At 37.6% G+C, this 19318-nt stretch overlaps 1 protein-coding gene and 1 pseudogene across 3 annotated transcripts; both read right to left on the reverse strand.

Annotated features, from left to right (window-relative positions):
* Positions 1-1153: 1153 nt before the first annotated feature.
* On the reverse strand, positions 1154-4125 carry LOC112293057 (acid phosphatase 1). 2 transcript variants are annotated; one of them, XM_024542103.3, is made up of 4 exons: positions 3062-4125; positions 2289-2742; positions 1750-1956; positions 1154-1554 (listed from the first exon to the last, which is right to left on the reverse strand). In XM_024542103.3, exons 1-4 carry the CDS (start codon positions 3264-3266, stop codon positions 1509-1511), a joined length of 912 nt encoding a protein of 303 aa, XP_024397871.1. In that variant the 5' UTR covers positions 3267-4125; the 3' UTR covers positions 1154-1508. The 2 variants fall into 2 exon arrangements, with proteins under 2 accessions (XP_024397871.1, XP_024397870.1); XM_024542102.3 differs by having other exon boundaries at positions 1154-1528; positions 3062-4069.
* A 917-nt stretch (positions 4126-5042) lies between these two features.
* On the reverse strand, positions 5043-9643 carry LOC112293592 (asparagine synthetase [glutamine-hydrolyzing]-like; annotated as a pseudogene). Its single transcript, XR_016497857.1, has 11 exons — positions 9415-9643; positions 9081-9304; positions 8814-8908; positions 8172-8333; positions 7854-7934; positions 7466-7687; positions 7189-7323; positions 6920-7000; positions 6550-6636; positions 5731-5838; positions 5043-5421 (listed from the first exon to the last, which is right to left on the reverse strand). The product of XR_016497857.1 is annotated as an asparagine synthetase [glutamine-hydrolyzing]-like (transcript).
* Positions 9644-19318: the final 9675 nt, after the last annotated feature.

Below are 19318 nucleotides of genomic sequence, written 5' to 3' on the forward strand. Positions count from 1 at the left end.
CAAAAGATGGTAGTTTTAAAAAATCTAAGTTGTGGAAATTCGTTTCATTGTTTCTACAACCATTAAAACAGCATTAACTTTAACATGTTAGACTAACATGAATCTAAACTTTATAAACCCAAAACACATCTTGCAAATATCAATTCAAAATCTGATTAGCTTTCAGATTAATATACCATAAATATTCCTTATAACTTATTTGGCACCCTAACAAATTGGAATGTGATTGCAAATAGAATTTTAAAATTATAATTTTTAAGATGAGGTATTTTTACATTCTTATAAAACTTAATATATTAATTACAACTTAATGAGGAAACTCCTAGGTGGACACTTCCCTTTTATTTATTGCAAGGACACCCCTTGGGTCACATACTCTAGTAAAAAATAACTAGTATAGATTTTTTATTTTATTTTTTAATTTTTAATTTGAAATTGGTGATGTATCCTTATCCATATGTATGCTATGGCTCCACAAAAGAACTAAAGGCTAAGATAATATGGAGCCATAGCATACATATGGATAAGGATATATCAAACTTTGGTATTAAAGTAATAAATATAATAAAAATTATGATTTGGAAATCACAATTTAAAATTGACATTAGTTTTTTTTTTTTTTTTTTTTTTTTTTTTTTTTCTTTTTATTTTGTGGGGGTGTGGCACATGGTGTGTCCACTTAGTCGTTCTCTAAAATAAATAGCCATGATTAATAATTTATCATTATGTTTATTTTAAAAATCTAAATTGATATTTAGTAAAAAAAATTAATACACCATCTTATTAAAATAAATCATTTTAAAATCAAACATATAGAAAACTCAACATAATTATGTATAGATATAATTATAAATATCAGTATACAAGCAGGAATTTAATTCAATTTTATTCGTTTTTAAAAGCTTTTTTTAAACTATCCATATATACCAAATGATGTAAGAAAGTTAATGTAAAATAGTTTAAAGTTTTAAATTTTAAACCAAATAAATAAAATATTAAATACATTAACGAAATTTATCAGAAGCCAAAAATGAAGGCAATAGACACACATTCTTAACTCTTTTCCTATTACTTTTTTTTTTTTTCTTTCTCAAAGCACAAATTTAATTTTAAAGTATTTATTAAAAATAAAAAATAACATAAATAATATCTATATCCCAAGATTTTTTTGAGTTAATATAAACTTTACAATCACAAAATGCATCAATGTCTTTTACAAATCTTGAAAATACTAGCTGTAATTATTTTTTAAATCTAGTAATTAAAAATAAAATCACTCTTTATTTTTATATAAAAAAGGTGATTTAAAAATAAAGAAAAAAGAATAAATTTTAGAAGAAAATGCTTTGTATTACTTTTCTAGGAGTAATTCTTCACATTCGGAAGCTTGAAAACACGTTTGCCAAGCGTCTGGCCTCTGAGATCATCGCTCCATTGGTCCCCAATTACAGCCCCAATGCGAAATCCTTTGCTTTCAAGCTCAAGGCTGGCCTTCGTCTTATACTCAGCTAATGGCCCAGGCTCTGACCTGGTTGGTAAACAAACAGGAAAAAGCTTCACATCTGTGTCAACAACCTTGAAGGCTTTTCGGAAGGAGCCATCCAAATAAGATTACTACACATGGTACAGTGTAGAAGACATATCACACACTGGAGGTGTTACTTCACGAAGTCCTCATCTCGAAGATAGTACAATGAAATAGGAGTTGTTTGCAGTTACTGAGTGTGTTGTGGGTGAATGTTAACTGACCTCAGAATGAGAGTGTAGCCCTCGTATCCTGCATTGCTCAGGTTTTTCACGGTATCATTCCGTTGCGCTTCAAATCTTTCCGAGATGATGGCGAGGCTCCAGTTGAGAACTTTGAGTTCCCTGTAGAGGGATGCCATTGGTCCCAGTGGCGGCATCACTGTAAGGCTCACATGGTTGTTCCACGTCTCCAGCTTGAATGGCAACGCTCTGCACATTGATACACGCTGCTCCATTGAGTGAGAGGGCTCGTTTCAGCAAATATAAATTCTGCCATTGCACGTGAGATTATGCTCAGGAGAATCTCAGTTTCCTGAATCCACCATTGCAGATACGAAAATCTTGATAACGGAATTGAGAACTAGTGGGACCGGTTTTGAGGTTTGAAAGCTGACAATCCATAGGATCCTGACATACTGGAAGAAAAAACAGTTCTTCTACACAAGGCCATGTGTTGAAATGATCAGTATTAGTTGCGTGTCTATGGGTATCAGCGAATGAGCATGAGAAAAGATATCGAAGGGGTTGAAGAAAATTCTCACTTGAAATGGTGCTGCGTGTATAAGGATATGCTGGACAACATAGTGTCGTCAAGCTCAAGGACGACCATGTCCTGGCCATCGGACTCGACCACCACTGAGGCTAAGTAGGTCCTCGCAGCGTCGATGGCGTGAGCGCAGTCCGCATGATATTGGCCGGAATCGAAGTACAATGCCGAAAATGTGACGCAGTCCTGTGGGAGAGTCCAGTTCTGCAGATTGTTCACCTCGGCGTTCCGAGCAAAGCTGGCGCAGACATCAGGCTTGAGAATCACAATAGACTTTCCTTGGCACTGCCCTAACGTAGTCGACAGCGTCACCATCAACGTGAACAGAACAATTCCTACAACGGCCAAGGCTAATATAACAAACGTGACTGCATGGGAGGAGAAGTAGATCCCCATGTCGTCTATTAGCACATACGTGTTGCCAAACCCATATCTGCTTCCGAATAGCTCTGCACAGATGAACACAACACAGTCCTTGCTTCAGGCAGTCCCTAATCAACAAACACGAGTGACGATGCACATCGCTGCTTAGGCGGGGTTATAAACAACAGATGAATTCGAAGGATTTCATTGTCATCGAGACACAACCGCTTTCTAGGAGCGGCAGATCCAGATCCAGCCCTTCTACCCACTAGCGAAGTCCCTTCACACTACAGATTCAATGTGGTGGATTGCAAGGATGGCAGTTTTTCAAGGACGAGGCAGTAAATTAAACTGATCGCCACAAGTCTCAAGGTTTGACCACTATTTACAATCCCCTAGCCATACCTGACCCAAGCCTGCTTCCCAGAAGCGAATCTGTAGACTGGCGTAGGCTGCCGAACAGGAAGTTGAAGCTCTCCCTTCGAACCAGATCGTTCTCCGCATCAAGCCCCTGGCTCAACAGCCTCGACACGGTTGTTGAGCCCAATTTTTCATTCTCGCCATTCTCCTTCTCTAGGGAAACTAACAACGATGCTTCTACCTCCGCCATTTCTACTGCCTCTGTTCAGATTCCTCGGTCTTTTTTCATACTTGGGCATTCACCAACGCCGTCTCAATGGTCGAACCCCTCACTTGCACCACCGCGTCATCAATCCTTCTCTCTTTCCACTATAAAAGTACAAAATCCTCTTACACAGCGTCCCCTTCGCACATAAACTCAGACTTCTAATCGGCTAAGCATCTTCAAGAGCTTCACATAGGATCGACAACTTCAGAGTGGCTCCTCTTTATACAGAAAACTTCAATTGAAGCCAACAGATGCACACTGCACATTCCGTTAACATGAAAGAACATTGTACATCGAAAGCTGAAGAAATCAGCGGAGACAAGTTTTCTTAACATTGTTTGCGCTACTCGAATGTTATTGCCAGTTTCTCTTGGCACATTATTCTTGAAGGGCGTCAGTCCGCATAGGACGTCTGCACTGTGGATGATGCATGCTGTTGAACTGGGAATGAAGACGAGAGTCTTTCAAGCTTCAGTGCTGCGTACGGCAGGGCTGCTGATCTTCAAGAATATCTCGCGTACCTCGTTTGCTGCTGGAACTGTATCCATACTTGCAAGTGACTTCTTTTCTTAGTCGAAGCCGTAGTATAGTGAGATCATCCTCGTTACCACATTTAAGTTCGTTTCTTGACACTATCAAGCTTGCAATTCGCAACAATCTTCCTCTGCGAAACCCTCCCCGCCCCTTTTTAGTGTTCCAGCAATAGCCAGAGGTAGTGGCTAAAATTGAATCGACTGTCTGAATGTAGTAGGTAGACGACAAAATCAATACCCCAGGAAGAAGTGGTATACTACCCTCACGAAATGCATCTGCAGAAGAATTCTATAGTCTAGTGAATCAGTATAGTGACATTAGCGTGGTGAGGAAGTGTGGCCAACGTAATATTCAGTGTGGGACCTTGCGGATTAATGTATGCCAAAATGAAGAGAGTACTGCACGATCGGTTCCCAACTGTAGATGGAGTGATCTTGATAGGGAATCTGACAAAGAGTTTTCTAACCATGGGACCTACTCACATGATACCAATCATAAGTCTCCGCTCCACTCATCGAGTGACCCAATCGTTGAAGTTGCTGCATTGCACACTCAACTGGTAGCTATGCAAGTAGCAGTCGAAAGGCAGTACAACTCTTCGATTCAACTCATGCGGTGTACATTTCTTTACATGCTACGTATCACCACATTGCGAAGGAGAATTTGGCTTGAGGAAATATGGGACGAAAAATAAGGATTGAGATTCGATTGAGGTTCAAGATCTATGATTCCTTATCCTGCTCTGCAAAATCTTTCATTGATGGTTATTTGATTTACGAACATAAGGATTAATAAGCATTGTGATTAAAGTTGAAAAACATTCAATAAACGAACATGTACCCATGCATATGCTCGTATTTCAAAAGTCAGAAAAGTCACATGTGGTAGAATTTGTGACCTCAAACCAAATATGCATAAGCTTCACAGTCAAAAGTTATTTAAACCAACTATGATCTTGCATTAATAGCACTAGGTACTTGTAAGCGGTTGTTTTTTTCTCAAAATATCTGGTCCTAATTCTTGACAGTCCACCTATCAACAAGCTGACAAATATTTCTAACCTCCCAAAATAACCACTGAAACTGACAAAATGAGACCTTCCTTTCCCATCCTATCCCATTGTAGGACACGCTCTGGCATCCGTCATGATCATTGGATGATTCTAGGGACAGAACAGACTGACACAAACTCGCGTCTCCAAACAAATACAAGCATCAAGAATGATTTCTGGAAAGCAATAACTGTTGAGAAAAAATTTCAAGGAGACAACGCTTTGTAAGGTTCCAGGCGTTTCTAAATCACTAGAAACCATTAACTCGCAGAAAGAATTCTTATCCAGACAACTCTATATCCTTCAAGCGATGACACCAACTTCCTAAACCTGTTCATCAACTTTCAAGCTGACATGACCATCGGTCTCAGCTCCATTGTGGTATTCTGTCGCGTCCCTGAGGGATTAGCTTTGTATGCGGCATCATGAACACCTGTGGCAGCCCATGCCAAACCAATCCAAGTTGTTGGCCCATGCCTTGTCGCAGGCGATGGCAGCGACAGTACTGCATGCCACACTTGGCCCTCCTGGAACTGTAAGCCGTGCCGATTCCTGCACAATTTAGCCCATGAACATATGTAAATACCAAATCAAACAACATTTACTGTTTTCAAGGAAGCTTGAGATGGACGCATCAAGCCCATGCTTCGTCATCCATCATTGTCATCCCATATTGTGTTGTATCATATACATATATCTATATTAGTTAAAAACAACAGTATAAATGGTTGTCCTGTATTTAGAAGAGGCTAAAATTGCGAGGGTTAATTAAATTCAAGGAAATTTTTTTAAAAAAAAACATGATAGATATCGATCAAATTATATTTAATGAGAGTAGCTCAATCACGGTACTGTACTGACCTGTGGAAAGCACCTGTCGAAGATCATGCCGTAATAGTACGCTTCGTTGGTTCCTCAGGTGTTGTGTGGGTATACGTGCTTAGCATTAGCCAGCATTTGATCAGTAACCTGAAAAATGTAGAGCAGACGCAAGAATTTTACAGAAGTAAAACTTTTTGAAGAAATATGGAATACCTAGCATATCTTGCAAATTTTGGCCAACACCGCCGAAGCGTTACTGTCTAGTAAAAACTACAGAGGTGTTCAGTGATGGTTACGGGTTAAAGCTCGAAAACTAGTAGCGATGTTTTTCTTTTGCAATCCTCGAGACAAAAAAGGACTTGGCGGAAAAGTTGGAGACTAAATATAGAGTGCGTTGTGTATTTCAAATGCATTGAACTCTTCAATTCATAACATAAACTTTTAATGAGAGTTCAATCATAGCTGGGCAACACTTGACCTGGAGAATAATAATTTAGAAATTGTAACTTGAATTTAAAACCCAAAAATTAGCTACCAGTGATTAAGCTGTAAGTATCACTCGTGCGATTTATGACGTGGCCTCGTCGTCAATACTCGTCATGATTGAAACATCCTCGTCGACAGATGTGGTTTCTTCATACTTATTGGTCTTATTTGTATCCATATGGTGTTTCAGTATCCTCGCACATTCACTCACAGTGTTGAAATCTATATTTATTGAAGCTTTTTCAAAACAAGAATAAAAACTAAAAGTAACACGGCCAGTTGATCGTCATCTGTTCTTAGATTCCCAAATATAATCTGCATTTAGAAATTTAATCCTAGTTCGTTGAAGGATGTAGTGAAAAAATGTATTACCTAGCTGGCTGCATGTTCCTTTAAACCATCAATCCAGCTGTACTCAACACCGTCACTGAATTGCTCTTTTTGTCTGTACAAAATATGCTGCAATCACAAGTGGAAGAACTAAATCAGCACCCAAATCATTCACAAACCTTACGGTGTTCATAGAATTCAAAGTCCTTTCATTCATTAATTTCGTTAAAAACACGGCATGTTAGCTGAATTAATGTCGATGATAGAGCAAACAAGAAGTTCACACGATCCTCAGCTCTCTGAAAACATCGCAAATGATAAAACATAAACAACAGTACACTGTGCGCATTGAATTTAAACTAGTTCTATGAAGAATAGTGGGTTAAGCTACTCTTGATGATAACACCATTACCTTGGGCAAGTAGAGATTTTCTTCGTCATCACAATCTCTACACATGATCCACTTCTCGATTCTACCCTCTTTCACATTCACCTGCACAAACAATTTATAGCTTCATGGAATTCCTTAGAATCGAAGCAAACTTGGAATCGAAACGTAACACAAGAAAATTCAAAACGGTAAGCCAACAACCAGGAAGTGCACTGATTTCTTTAAGTATCTATAAAGTGAGAGTGACAAGTTCTGACTTAAAGATGAGAAATTTTAGATAGGAAGCGTACCATTTTCTCAGCAGGATCGATCGACATGGCAAGGTTCAGAAATTCCTAGTCCAAGAACGGTACACGAGCTTCCAAACCCCAGGCTGAAGTCGATTTGTTTGCTCTTAAACAATCATACAAATGTAGTGCCTTCAACTGTACACAGAACAGAAAAGTTTTGAATCAATACTTTGAAGCACAAATTTCAAACTTACCGACATGTATTTCACAAGGTTGAGGACAATAGTATTAAAAGTGCAAAAGATTTGAATACAAAGAAATTAAACAAGTTACAGACCTTCCTGCAAGTCTCTTTGTGAAGCTCCTCCTTGTTGGGAGCTTCGTGGAAGTAAAGGTAACCTCCAAATATCTCGTCTGAGCCTTCGCCAGAAAGTACCATCTTCACACCAAGAGCTTTGTTTTTCCGAGACATCAGGAACATTGGTGTGCTCGCTCCAATCGTCGTGACATCGTATGTTTCAATGTGATATATTACATCGGAGATGGCATCCAAACCCTCCTGAAAAATTAATAAAGCGTGCGAACTATTTAAAGCGGCTTATTTAAAACTTGCAAAGTAATCACAAGATCGGGTATTGAAGCAAATAGCTGCAACTATAAAAAAGACAATTACCAAAAAATTATCCTAACAAATAATCGTGCTGCACACAGGAGGAGAAGTGAACCTGGGCGGTAAAATGAAATTCTTTGTGCACAGTACCGAGGTAGTTTGCAACTTCCCTTGCGGCCTTCAAATCAGGAGATCCCTGGAAAAGAGCAATGCTTAAAGATAAATAACACAAGCTGCTGATAGAAATCAGCTTACAAATGCTTCATATGAGCCACTTGGGACTCCGCCGAAAGTTACGACGCGATTTGTCTCGATGGTGCTGAATTCTAGATCTTAAAGAGAAAAAAGGTAAATTTGAAGTTGGACATAAGTGATGATATTACATTCAATCAAGTACTACTTTCTTTAAAACACAGAATTGTAAAAGAAATACCTCCAGCCCCACACAGAAGGAATGAAGTTTGCTTCCCCATTGCTTAGCTGCTTTACTGCCAGCTTGATGTTGCTGAGCAACTGCAGCCACCAACGAAGAATCCAGGCCATCCGATAGCAGCATACCAAACGGTACATCCGTAATTAACCGTTTAATTACAGACTGCGGAAGCACAGTGATGATTAGAAACAGCGATTACCTCTTAGTTGCGGCGGGAACACGTTGAACCCTCTTGTAAACAAAACAGCCATTATGTACATACCAGCATCTATACAACTCAGGAGGACCCACTAAACTACTAAGATACTGTATAAAAATTATATCAGTAAACTTAATAGGGAGTCTGTGTCCTGAAAAACGTTGGGAAACATACACACACACACACACAAATAAAACATAAAAATAAAATAAAAATAAAAATTTATTTTGAACAAGCTAATTGAACTAAAATAGTACGAACTAAGCTAATGATGAAAGATATATCGCCGAATCATGGAAAGAGTGGTACAGGATGCAAAGAGAATGTTTATTTTATAGAATTGCTATACCAGCATGCGCCCAAACTTGTAAACTGCACAAAAGAAAAACTCAACCAAACGCTTCACTGGCAAGTAAAGCTACAAGTCACAGTGCAAAGCTTACTTCCTCAAAGGCATGTCGTAATTTGAGTGGGTCATAAGGTTCTGCCGGGACGGTTTCGTCGAACCAAGGTGGATTGTAGTATCTACGCAGACCACCTGCACAACCACATACATTTAAAAGAATTTAATTTTTAAAAAACATATTGAAAAAGAAGTAGAAGACTGCAGAAAAACTTGAAAAAGCGAAACTAATGTTGCTAGGATCTGTTGATGACACATTGAGAAAATACTTAACTAAATACACAAACGAAATTCAATCTTCGCTTACTCAATCGTCCCCTATCACGAAAAAAGGTGCAACATACGCAGAGCAACGATTGACAGACACTGACGCCAACACTAACACTCACCGCAACCACAATGTCCTTCTCGTTAAAGAGAGGCTGATCACCCGACGTAGGATCGATAATTGCCAATTATTCGTGCGCCAGGTAACAACCCGCAGCTTCATCCACAAACAGCCCACTCCAGTCAGGCCCACCGTGTCGCAACCTGCCACCATCGTCACAACAGCCATCAAAAAACCACCTCTCACCTCATTACTCCAACGCCAAAACCCCCGTCAAAAACCCCAAACTCGAAATTCCTCCCCTTCAGTTCACCTGCGAGAGATCTTCAGGGAGCGAGACCGCCGAATGGTGGAGGAGTAATGGCACCCCAAGATGGCTAAAATCCCGCACATTGTGACCCCTCCTCCTTGCCCTTCTTCCCAAACCTTAATTGTACACCCAAAAGAAGGCGGGGAGACAAACAACCACCAAGCTCTCTCTCGAATGCAACAAACACCTTACGGAAGGCACCTTACGGAGTGGCACACAAACAAACAAACAAATAACAGTAGAGCTTCTTCATAAACTCCTGCAAGTCCCGCCAGCAGCTTCCAACCCAAGTCCACTCACTCACTCACTCACAACGACCCTCTGTCGGGGCAGAGTGTGAAACCAGTGTGCCAAGTCTGTCTAGTCTGTTTGAGGGGAGGGGGGGAGGGTGGGTCACAGTCCCTGGATCCAGGTCATCCTCCTCCTCCTCTGTGGGTGTGGGGGGATGGGGTGGGACCCAACAATGTCCCAGTACGACTGCACCCACCCTCAGATTCCTTCCCTTCCCTTCCCTTCTCTATCCCCCCAATAGGCCCATCGCCGCGCTAGATAGATTCCATCACCAACGATAGAGAGCCCTCGTCACTACTTGTCCTTCCTTCCTTCCTTTCCTTCCCTTACATTTCTGCCTCCCTCCGTTTCGCGATTCCGGATCAATTGAGGACAGACATGGGCTTGCAACACCAGCAGTAGTACCCTCCCTCTGAGGTACTAATGAATGCCAGTACCTTACTTACTTTCATTCAAGTAAGGGTGGGGGTGAGAGAGAGAGACTTGAGTTGGGGATTTGCAACAGAGCAGTGGTAGCCGAAGAGTATCCATCGTAGGCACTGACTGACAGATTCAGGCAGGCAGGCAGGCAGGCAGTGCACTGGTGGTGGGTGATTGTGTTTTGCAGCAGCATCAGCAGCAGCCAGCTTTAGTTGTGGCCTGCCTGCCTGGATCCATCCCATTTTGCTACCACCGGAATGGATGTGAAACTAACTAGCAACTCCCTCCCTCCTCAGGTGTTGGTGTTAGTGTTGGACGGACTGGCACTATACGCCCCTCCCCCACATTGTGATCCAGTGCCCCTTGACGCATGATTCCGGTACTGGGACATGATTCTGATTCTGACTGACTGACTGACTACGATGATGACGGTGATGATGATGCCAGTAGTAGTAGTAGTAGTAGGGGGGGGGGGACTTGACAGAAGAAGAATCATATATAAAAACAATAAAAACAATAAAACAACTAAAGCGATTCTGGGAATTAACTAGAATTGCAAGGAGGAGGATAGAAAGAAAGGAAGAAAGAAAGAAAGCTGGGCTGGCTGCTGGGTGTTCATCTTCATCATCATCATCATCCATTGCCCCACTTCACTTCCCCCACTTCCCTTCCCCTGAACAGGGCTCCGCCTTTCATTACCCCGCTAATTGGATAATCGGATGAATGAATACATTCTTCCGATGTTTCCGAATTTAATTCGTTGTGAGGTGGATACTCTAACTTTTATTTTTTTATTTTTTTATTTTTTTCCTTTGATTGGAGTCTGTCCTCGTTTTTTAACGAGTCATAATTTAAAGTGATACTGATGAAAATTATACTTATTTTCATTAGTATAATTTAAAATGTTAATTTGTTTCGTAAATTGTAGAACAATTCTTTTGAAATGTTCTGGTAAAGTTGGTTTTTGTAATTTATTTTTCTTTTGAAGGCCATAAATTATCTACAGTAAAATGATTCATTAAAAAATTCCTTTAAATATAACAATTAAAATTCATAATAGTTTAATAATATTCAATATTATTAGATTTCTATTCAACTTAATTATTTTAAGATTATTATGGCTATAGAAATATAATCTTCAAATAGATTAGAATTTTTGTATCCTTGATTTTACTTGTAGTTTAGTCAAAGATCTTGCTAGTCAAGTATAAATCTATAAGTCAAATACAACCAAATCCTTATTGATAGGTGTAAGAGCTTTTATGTGAGTATCAAAAAAACAATCAACTTTTTGTTATATACACCATATCTATTTTTGGTAGGAAAATAACTTTAAGTAGATTCTCAAGCCAATATCAAGATTATCAAGATATTTTTGAGATGAAAAATACAAATATTCTTCCAAAATATCATTCTTATGACTATTCTATTGATCTTCAAGATGGAGTTTAATCACCATTTGAACCAATATATAATTTATAATAAAAAAATTTGACTTCATTCAAGGAATATATTAACTAAAACTTGGTTGAAAACTTTATATGCCATTTTAAGAATTTTCATATTATTTGTGAAGCAAAAAGATAGATCTTTATAAATATAAGTAGTTTATTAAGGACTCAATATGATCACCATTAAGAATAGATATCCTCTTTCTTTGATTTCATGATTTTTTCATCTATTCCATCAAGCAAAGATCTATATAAAAATAAGTCTATAAAGAACATATAATTTGGTATGCATCAAAGAAGAAGATGAATAGAAGACTACATTTTGCACCAAGTATGGACATTTCAATTATAATGTCATGCCTTTTAAGCTCATAAATGAACCAATTACATTTCAACATCTAATAAATGATGTCTTTTGTAAGTTTTTTGATGATTTTATCATCTATTATCTAGATAACATTTCAATCTACTCTAAAAACATAAAAAAGCATAGACTTTATATATGTCATATATTACAAAAACTTAAAGATAGAAAATTATATGCCAAGATGGAAAAGTGTATATTTTACACTATTCAAGTTGTCTTCTTAAGATACATAATTTCAAATAATAGCCTTGTGATGGATCCTAAGAAGGTCTAAATTATCATCAATTAAAATATTTCAAAAATAATCAAAGATATGTAATGCTTTTTGAAATTTGACAATTATTATTGAAACTTTATTAAGAACTTTTCTCAAGTTGAAACTTGTCTTAAAAGTGTGACCTATACAGATAGACTTAAGTAGAGCAAAGAAGTTAAAGCTTCTTTTAAAGCCTTCATAACAACATTTATTTTTATACTAAGCTTGTATTGCATTAACTATTTTAAGATATTTTTTATTGTAATAGATACATCAAACTTTACTATGGATGTAGTGTTGTTACAAATAGAAGCAAATGATAAGCTCTACTTAATAGGTTTTTATTCTATTTTTTTTAATAATCAAGATTAATCATAAGTTCCACAAAAAAGAGCTTCTTATAATTATAGATTCATTTTAAGAATGGTATCATCATGTAGAAAGTACTTTTAATTTAGTCACTATATATATGGATCACAAGAACTTCAAGTACTTCATGTTGGTACATGTTTTGAATCGTCGCTAAGCTCATTAGAGCATGTATTTATTAAAATTACTTATTGATTTAAAAAATATTAAGGTTAGTTAGACATCCTTTCAAAAAATTCTTGTCTTATATCAAAAGAAGGAGATGCAATTTTTCATCAACAAAAAATAATTCTTTAGAAGTTGGAGCATTTTCATCTTCAAGCAATAAAATCAACATTAATTGTTCATTCAATCTTTCTTAAGCAAGTTCAATTGAATATGTCTTTTGAAATTTTTATTCACAATATTAAGAATAATTCTTCTAAGTCTCATAATACTTTTAAATTTAAATTCAAAAATAATTTGCTCTATTTCAAGGAACAATTATACATTCCAAAAGACAAAGAATGATTACACATTTTTTAAGCTTGTCACAACTTTCTTGCACTTCAACATTTTGGATACAATAAGATTTTAGAATTAATATCAAGAAATTTTTGGTGGCTTCAAATGTAAAAGACAATCAAATTCTTTGTATAATCTTGTAATTTTTGTTCAAGATTAAAAACTCCTCATTATCAAGCTTATCGACTTCTTTAATCATTACTTATTCTAGAACAACTATGGTCTTTTGTTTCTATGGATTTTATTATGGATCTTCTAGTTTTAAGTTTGTATGTTTTTATGTTTATAATAATAGGTTGTTTTATCAAGATGGTTTATTTTATACTATGTATACAATTTATCATAAGTAAAGAAATAATTTAGCTTTTTCTTGATAATATCTATTTCTATCATGGATTGTCCAAGGATATTATATCAATTTAGAGGACTCAATTTGTATTAAGATTTTAAAAAATATTTTTTAAGATTCTAAAAATAAATATAAAATTATCTTTGGCTTTTTAAAAGATTCTATGGTGGATTCTACATGAACCTTTATTCTAGCCTCAATTCTAGAAGCTTTCTAAAAATGACTCCAACTACATATCTTTATAAGCAAATAATACAACTATTCTATCGATGCCCTATTATAGCTAATCTTCCTTTACTAATCTTCTTTTATTATTATAGAATATCCTTGTTTTATTTCTAATGGTATTTTAACATGTTTTCTTAACAATGAGTGAGGTTTTGTGTAAGTTCCTATGTTACATCGTAGATGGAATAACCTTTCTAGAGAATTTTTTACTGAAGTTGTGGATATTCATTGCCATGGCAAAGGTAGCGATGCTCCAAAATATTATCTATTTTATACTCCTATTGGTCATCAATCTCAACTAGTAGTGGCAATGGTACTTGGTATTAATCCAAAAAGTACCTTGGTTCAATATGAAATTCTTTGAGTTGCAAAATATGAAAGACCAAATGGATCCGAATATGTGGAAGAAGCTCAAGGTAGTATACAACATCAGGTATTACTATAGAATCATGGAAAGATTCAAGCCATTGAAGTGTTAGCTTATGGACTTAGGTTGATATAGCAAGTGAAAGGTTGACATTAGAGAGTAATATGTGGTCATCTTTTCAAAAGGTCTTGTATTGCCAATGATTATTTATATATTGCTTTTATTGATTTTGTGAGTAAGAAGATAGTATCATGCTTCTTGCAAGGCTATTGTATAAAGTCCTCCATTATGAGATTGTTGGTGTTGATGGAACAATGGAGGATTATTGGCGTAATTGGATGCTGACTGATATTAAGGAAGAATAGAAAATAATTGGTACTTGCTTAAATACTATTATTATAGGCAAACTCTAAAGACGTCAAATATTCATTCCAATTATTATAGTGAACTATTACAAATATCCATAGTATATCCTCAAGGGTTCAATTTGTATTCTCTACTTGTCTGTCTCTATGAAGATAGAAGGTCATAGATATAATAAGTCATATGCCCAATAGCTTGAACAAGGTTTGTCAAAACTTCCTTGTGAAGCACGGATTTTGATTTAAAATGATGACACAAAATAATCCATTATGACAAAGACAAAGTCAAAGAAGATTCATGCAAGTACTGCGATATCAATATTAGAGCATATTATAGCCAAGTAAAGTTGCTTCGAGAGTTGATCCACAAAGACAACAATCGCAATGAGATAGTGAGGTGTCTATGGCAAATATGTAATGAAATCCATAGTCACTTGCTTCCAATATACCATAGGTAGTGGAATTGGCTGTAATAGTTCAAGAAATGCTATATTGTGTATCTTGTTACATTGATATTATTTGTAAGAATGTACAAAATTTTGAACATCAAGATTCAAACCTATCCAAAATCATATCCTTGAAATATCTTCTAGAGACTTGTCTTGCTTTAGGTGTCTAGATATTGGAATGTCATGTCTCTCATGAAATATGTATGCTAAAGTATAACATTATTAGATACATAAGAGATGTGTTGTCGAGACTGAAGAACTCTTCAGCCTCGATCCCTATATATACTCCTACTTAGGAAGCTTCTCGAGCTACTTCTATTAACTAAAAAGCTTCTAGAAGGTTCCAAAGGCTTTCTTTCTAGAAGGTTCTAGAAACTTCTCGAGCTACTTCTATTAACTAGGAAGCTTCTAGAAAGTTTCAGGGGCTTCCTTTCTAGAAGCTTCTAGAAACTTCTCTTCTATAAGGTTCCAGAGACTTCCTTTCTAGAAGCTTCTAGAAACTTCTCTCTAAAAGGTTCCAGAGGCTTCTCTTCTAGAAAGTTCTAAGGAATATGTCCCTAACATCACCCCCTCCTTTAGCTTCGAGGTCTTTGAGAAGCAATGTTGTTGATCAGTACCAACGCGAGAAAATGAAGATCTGTCGCATAACTTCTGCTATGAACTCCAACTGTTGTTCACGAGGCAAGTGGTTCATCGACCCTTGAAGCCAACGATAGTGGCCCACGCCTTCGACTTCTGACCAAGCATGAACTTCCGTGTCCTCATTGTGAAATTGTCCTGCAAACACGCCTTCAGGCTGACCATCGTAAGCAGGCTCGATCTCAAATACAATCACAAGTGATCGGTTACTCGGTATCCTCCGTCGTCGTCGTGGTACATGTAGTTCTTCATCTCAGGGTCGCCTTCGTGAGCTACTCGGTTGCGATACTCTGACTGGTATAGTATCTATCTCTTGGCTATCCATATCAAAAGACCAAACTACGATCTATCTTGGAGAAAATAACTACATCAACTACGAATTTTATTGGTGCTCTCCCCTTTTCTTATATTGTTGGGAGAACAAGCTTCAGAAAGAAGCTATCGTCGAATTGATTTAGGTTTATCAGGATGTCGTTGATGAAACTCGTGTACCTTTTGTGGCGCATTCGCAAGATTTTCAGCTGGCTCCCACGTTTGCTCATTAATGTCATAGCCGCACCAATGAACAAGATATTCTAACTTTTTCCACCTTTGCTGTGAATCCAATACCTTTTCAACCTCGTATTCTTCATGGTTCTCGATTTCAATACTAGGTGGCGGACATTGCACTCTTCCAAGAAAAGATGATTCTCGATAAGGCTCCAACAGAGAAACATAAAAGACTGGATGTACCTTCATAGAAGCCGGTAACTCCAGCCGGTATGCTACTGGATTAATTTGCTTCTGGATGATAAATGGTCCCAATCTTCGATAGTCCAACTTATCACATAGTCGCTTGGTCTTGATATTTCGTCAAAGAAGCCAGACTTTGTCTCCAACTTTGAAAGTAGGTGCTTGATTCCGAAATCTATCTGCAGATGTCTTATAGGATTCTTGAGCGGATTGTAATTGAAGCTTCAACATAGTTTGAAGCTCTGATAGTTGCTTCGCAAATCCTTCAGCTGCTGGATTGTTATTTGTTGACGGACTCAATAAATCAAGCTTCAGATGATACCCATAGTTGGAAAAGAATGGTGTTTGTTGAGTCGATGCATCGAGGGTGTTGTTATATGCAAACTCGGCTAGCAGTAGATATGCAGTCCAATCGTCTTGCTGATAGTTGATGCTGCATCGTAAGTACTGTTCCAAGACTTGGTTCACCCGTTCCGTTTGGCCATCAGTTTGAGGATGAAAAGCTGAAGAAAGCTTGATATCAACCTTCAATATTCCAAAGAGAGATCTCCAAAACTTTGACACGAACTGGGTACCTCGATCTGATATGATATCATTTGGTAGTCCATGATATCGATACACATTATTGAGAAAGAGTCTTGCTGTGACTTCACTGGACGATGTCTTCTTACAAGGAACAAAGTGTGTCATCTTCGTAAGCCAATCTACCACGACAAAGATGCTGTCAAATGAGTTTGATGATGGCAAGTCCATGATGAAGTCCATAGAAATTGAAGACCATGGTCGACGTGGAATTGGCAATGGCTGTAAAAATCCATAAGGGCAATGCCGAGGATTCTTAGATCTTGAACAGATGTCACAAGAGAGGACAAAATCTTTCACATCCTTCCACATTTGGAGCCACCAAAAATCTCGGGAAATAAGCTCCAAGGTCTTGTTGAATCCAAAATGTCCTGCAGCTGGAAAATCATGGCGAGATTGAAGAACTCGGAGTTGTGCTGGTCCTTTTGGAATGTACAATCGCTCTTCAAAGTATAAAAGATCTCCCTCCACCTTGAACTTGTCGTCATTGGTACGTTGCTTGATATCAATGGGTAGTGAATCTTTAATGGTCATAGCACGTACCTGGTTTAGGAAGTCAGCATCAAATGATACAGTAGTAGCACAAAGTTGAAATCTCTCTGGCTTCAATAACGTTGTACATTGTTGATCAAACGCTGCTTCTCCAGCCTTTGGTGCAAGATACGATCTCCTTGATAAAGCATCGGATAGTCCTTGCTGCTTTTCAGGTCGATAAGTGATAATAAAATTGAATCTAAATAGCAACATATTCCACCGAGCTTGACGCCAATTTAAAACTCGAGCCGACATGAAATACTCTAAATTCTTGTGATCTATATATACGGTCACTGGATGTGCAGCTCCTTCAAGAAAGTGACGCCATTCTTCGAAAGAATCCACTATAGCAAGAAATTCGTTATCATGGATCTCATAATTGATTTCAGCAGCAGAGAACTTCCGAGAATAGAATGCAATTGGATGGAGCTTCTTGTCTTCACTCATTTGTGAAAGCACAGCTCTCAAAGCAAAATCTGAAGCATCAGTTTTTAAATAGAAGGCCTTTATAAAGTCTGGATGTACCAAAATTGGAGCTGTAGTAAATGCTGTCTTCAAGTCTTGAAATGCCTTCTCCGCCAAAGGTCCCCATTCCAACTTATCCTTGCATGTTAATCGAGTGAGAGGAGCAGCAACTTGAGAATAATTCTTGATGAAGATCCGATAGAAGTTAGCAAAACCAAGAAAGCATTGTATGTCTCTAACCGTCTTTGGAACCTCCCAAGACATGATTGCTTCTACTTTCTTGGGGTCCATCTTCAAACCTTCTGTAGTCGCAATGAACTCCAAAAACTCCATCTCCGTCTGGTGAAATAAACACTTTTCTAATTTGGCATATAGTCCTCGCTTGCGTAGTTTCTCCAAGACCAAACGAACATGCTTCTCATGCTCTTCCTCATTTTTAGAGAATATTAGAATATCGTCCAAGTAGATGACAACAAAATCGTCGAGGTCTTCTCGAAAGATGTCATTCATCATATGTTGAAAAACTGCTGGAGCATTGGTAAGACCAAAAGGCATGACATTATACTCGAAATGACCATATCTTGTACAGAATGCTGTCTTCCACTCATCTCCTTCCTTGATTCGTACGAGATTATAAGCTCCCCTTAGATCAATTTTTGTAAAGATCTTCGCACGTCCAAGTTGTTCTAAGAGACTAGAAATCAAAGGTAATGGGTAACGATTTTTCTTTGTTACCTTGTTGAGGCCTCGATAGTCCACACACATCCGTAGTGATCCATCTTTCTTCTTCACAAATAAGATGGGTGCTCCAGCTGATGATTTTGAATGACGAATGAAGTTCTTGGCTAGATTCTCATCGATGTATTTTTGCAACTCTGCCAACTCTGTTTGCGATAGATTGTAGATTGGGCCAAAAGGTGGTTGTGCTCCTTCTTGCAAGTCTATGGCACAATCATATGGTCGGTGTTCCGGTAGTATGTCGGCATTCTTCTTTTGAAATACGTCTTCAAAATCCTTATATTGCTCCGGTATACTTGTTGTTGAGATCTTCTCCTCGGTAGTTGGAGCCGCATAAATGACAAATGGAGTGCCTTCTTTAGATGATCTTATAAACGCTCTTGCTCCAATGAATAAGGATTTCTTTTTTCAAGGTTTTTTACTAGATTTTTTCTTGGATGATTTTGTGGGAAAAGTCATCTTTCGCAACCTCCAATCTATTAATGGATTATGTTTTTCCAACCAAGAAAGATCAAGAATAATAGGATTTGATGGGGTTCTAATAATATTAAAAATAATATGACTACTATGGTCTTTAAATGTTACTTCTATAGGTTTTGATTCATAGGTGATGCTACCAGACAATAAAGGTCGCCCATCTATGACCTCAACATGAACAGGTTTTGATTTTTGTACTAAAGGAATCTTATGACACTTTGCAAATTCTTCGTCTAAAAAACAAGCAGATGCTCCTGAGTCTAGTAGTGCTAAGGTTCTCAATTTTTGAGGGTAGATAAACAGAGGGATTGTAAAACAAAGTGCAGG

Source organism: Physcomitrium patens, chromosome 16 (genome assembly GCF_059467195.1).
Source record: "Physcomitrium patens ecotype Gransden chromosome 16, ASM5946719v1, whole genome shotgun sequence".
In the NCBI taxonomy this organism is placed as follows: domain Eukaryota; kingdom Viridiplantae; phylum Streptophyta; class Bryopsida; order Funariales; family Funariaceae; genus Physcomitrium; species Physcomitrium patens.

Excerpts from the sequence above, each read along its gene's own strand:
- LOC112293057 (XM_024542102.3), bottom strand. The coding sequence starts at position 3,266 with ATGGCGGAGGTAGAAGCATCGTTGTTAGTTTCCCTAGAGAAGGAGAAT. Across the intron at positions 1,957-2,288 it reads TACACGCAGCACCATTTCAA|AGCGTTGCCATTCAAGCTGG; the intron begins GTGAGAATTTTC and ends ATCAATGTGCAG. Across the intron at positions 1,529-1,749 it reads GGCTACACTCTCATTCTGAG|GTCAGAGCCTGGGCCATTAG; the intron begins GTCAGTTAACAT and ends TTTACCAACCAG.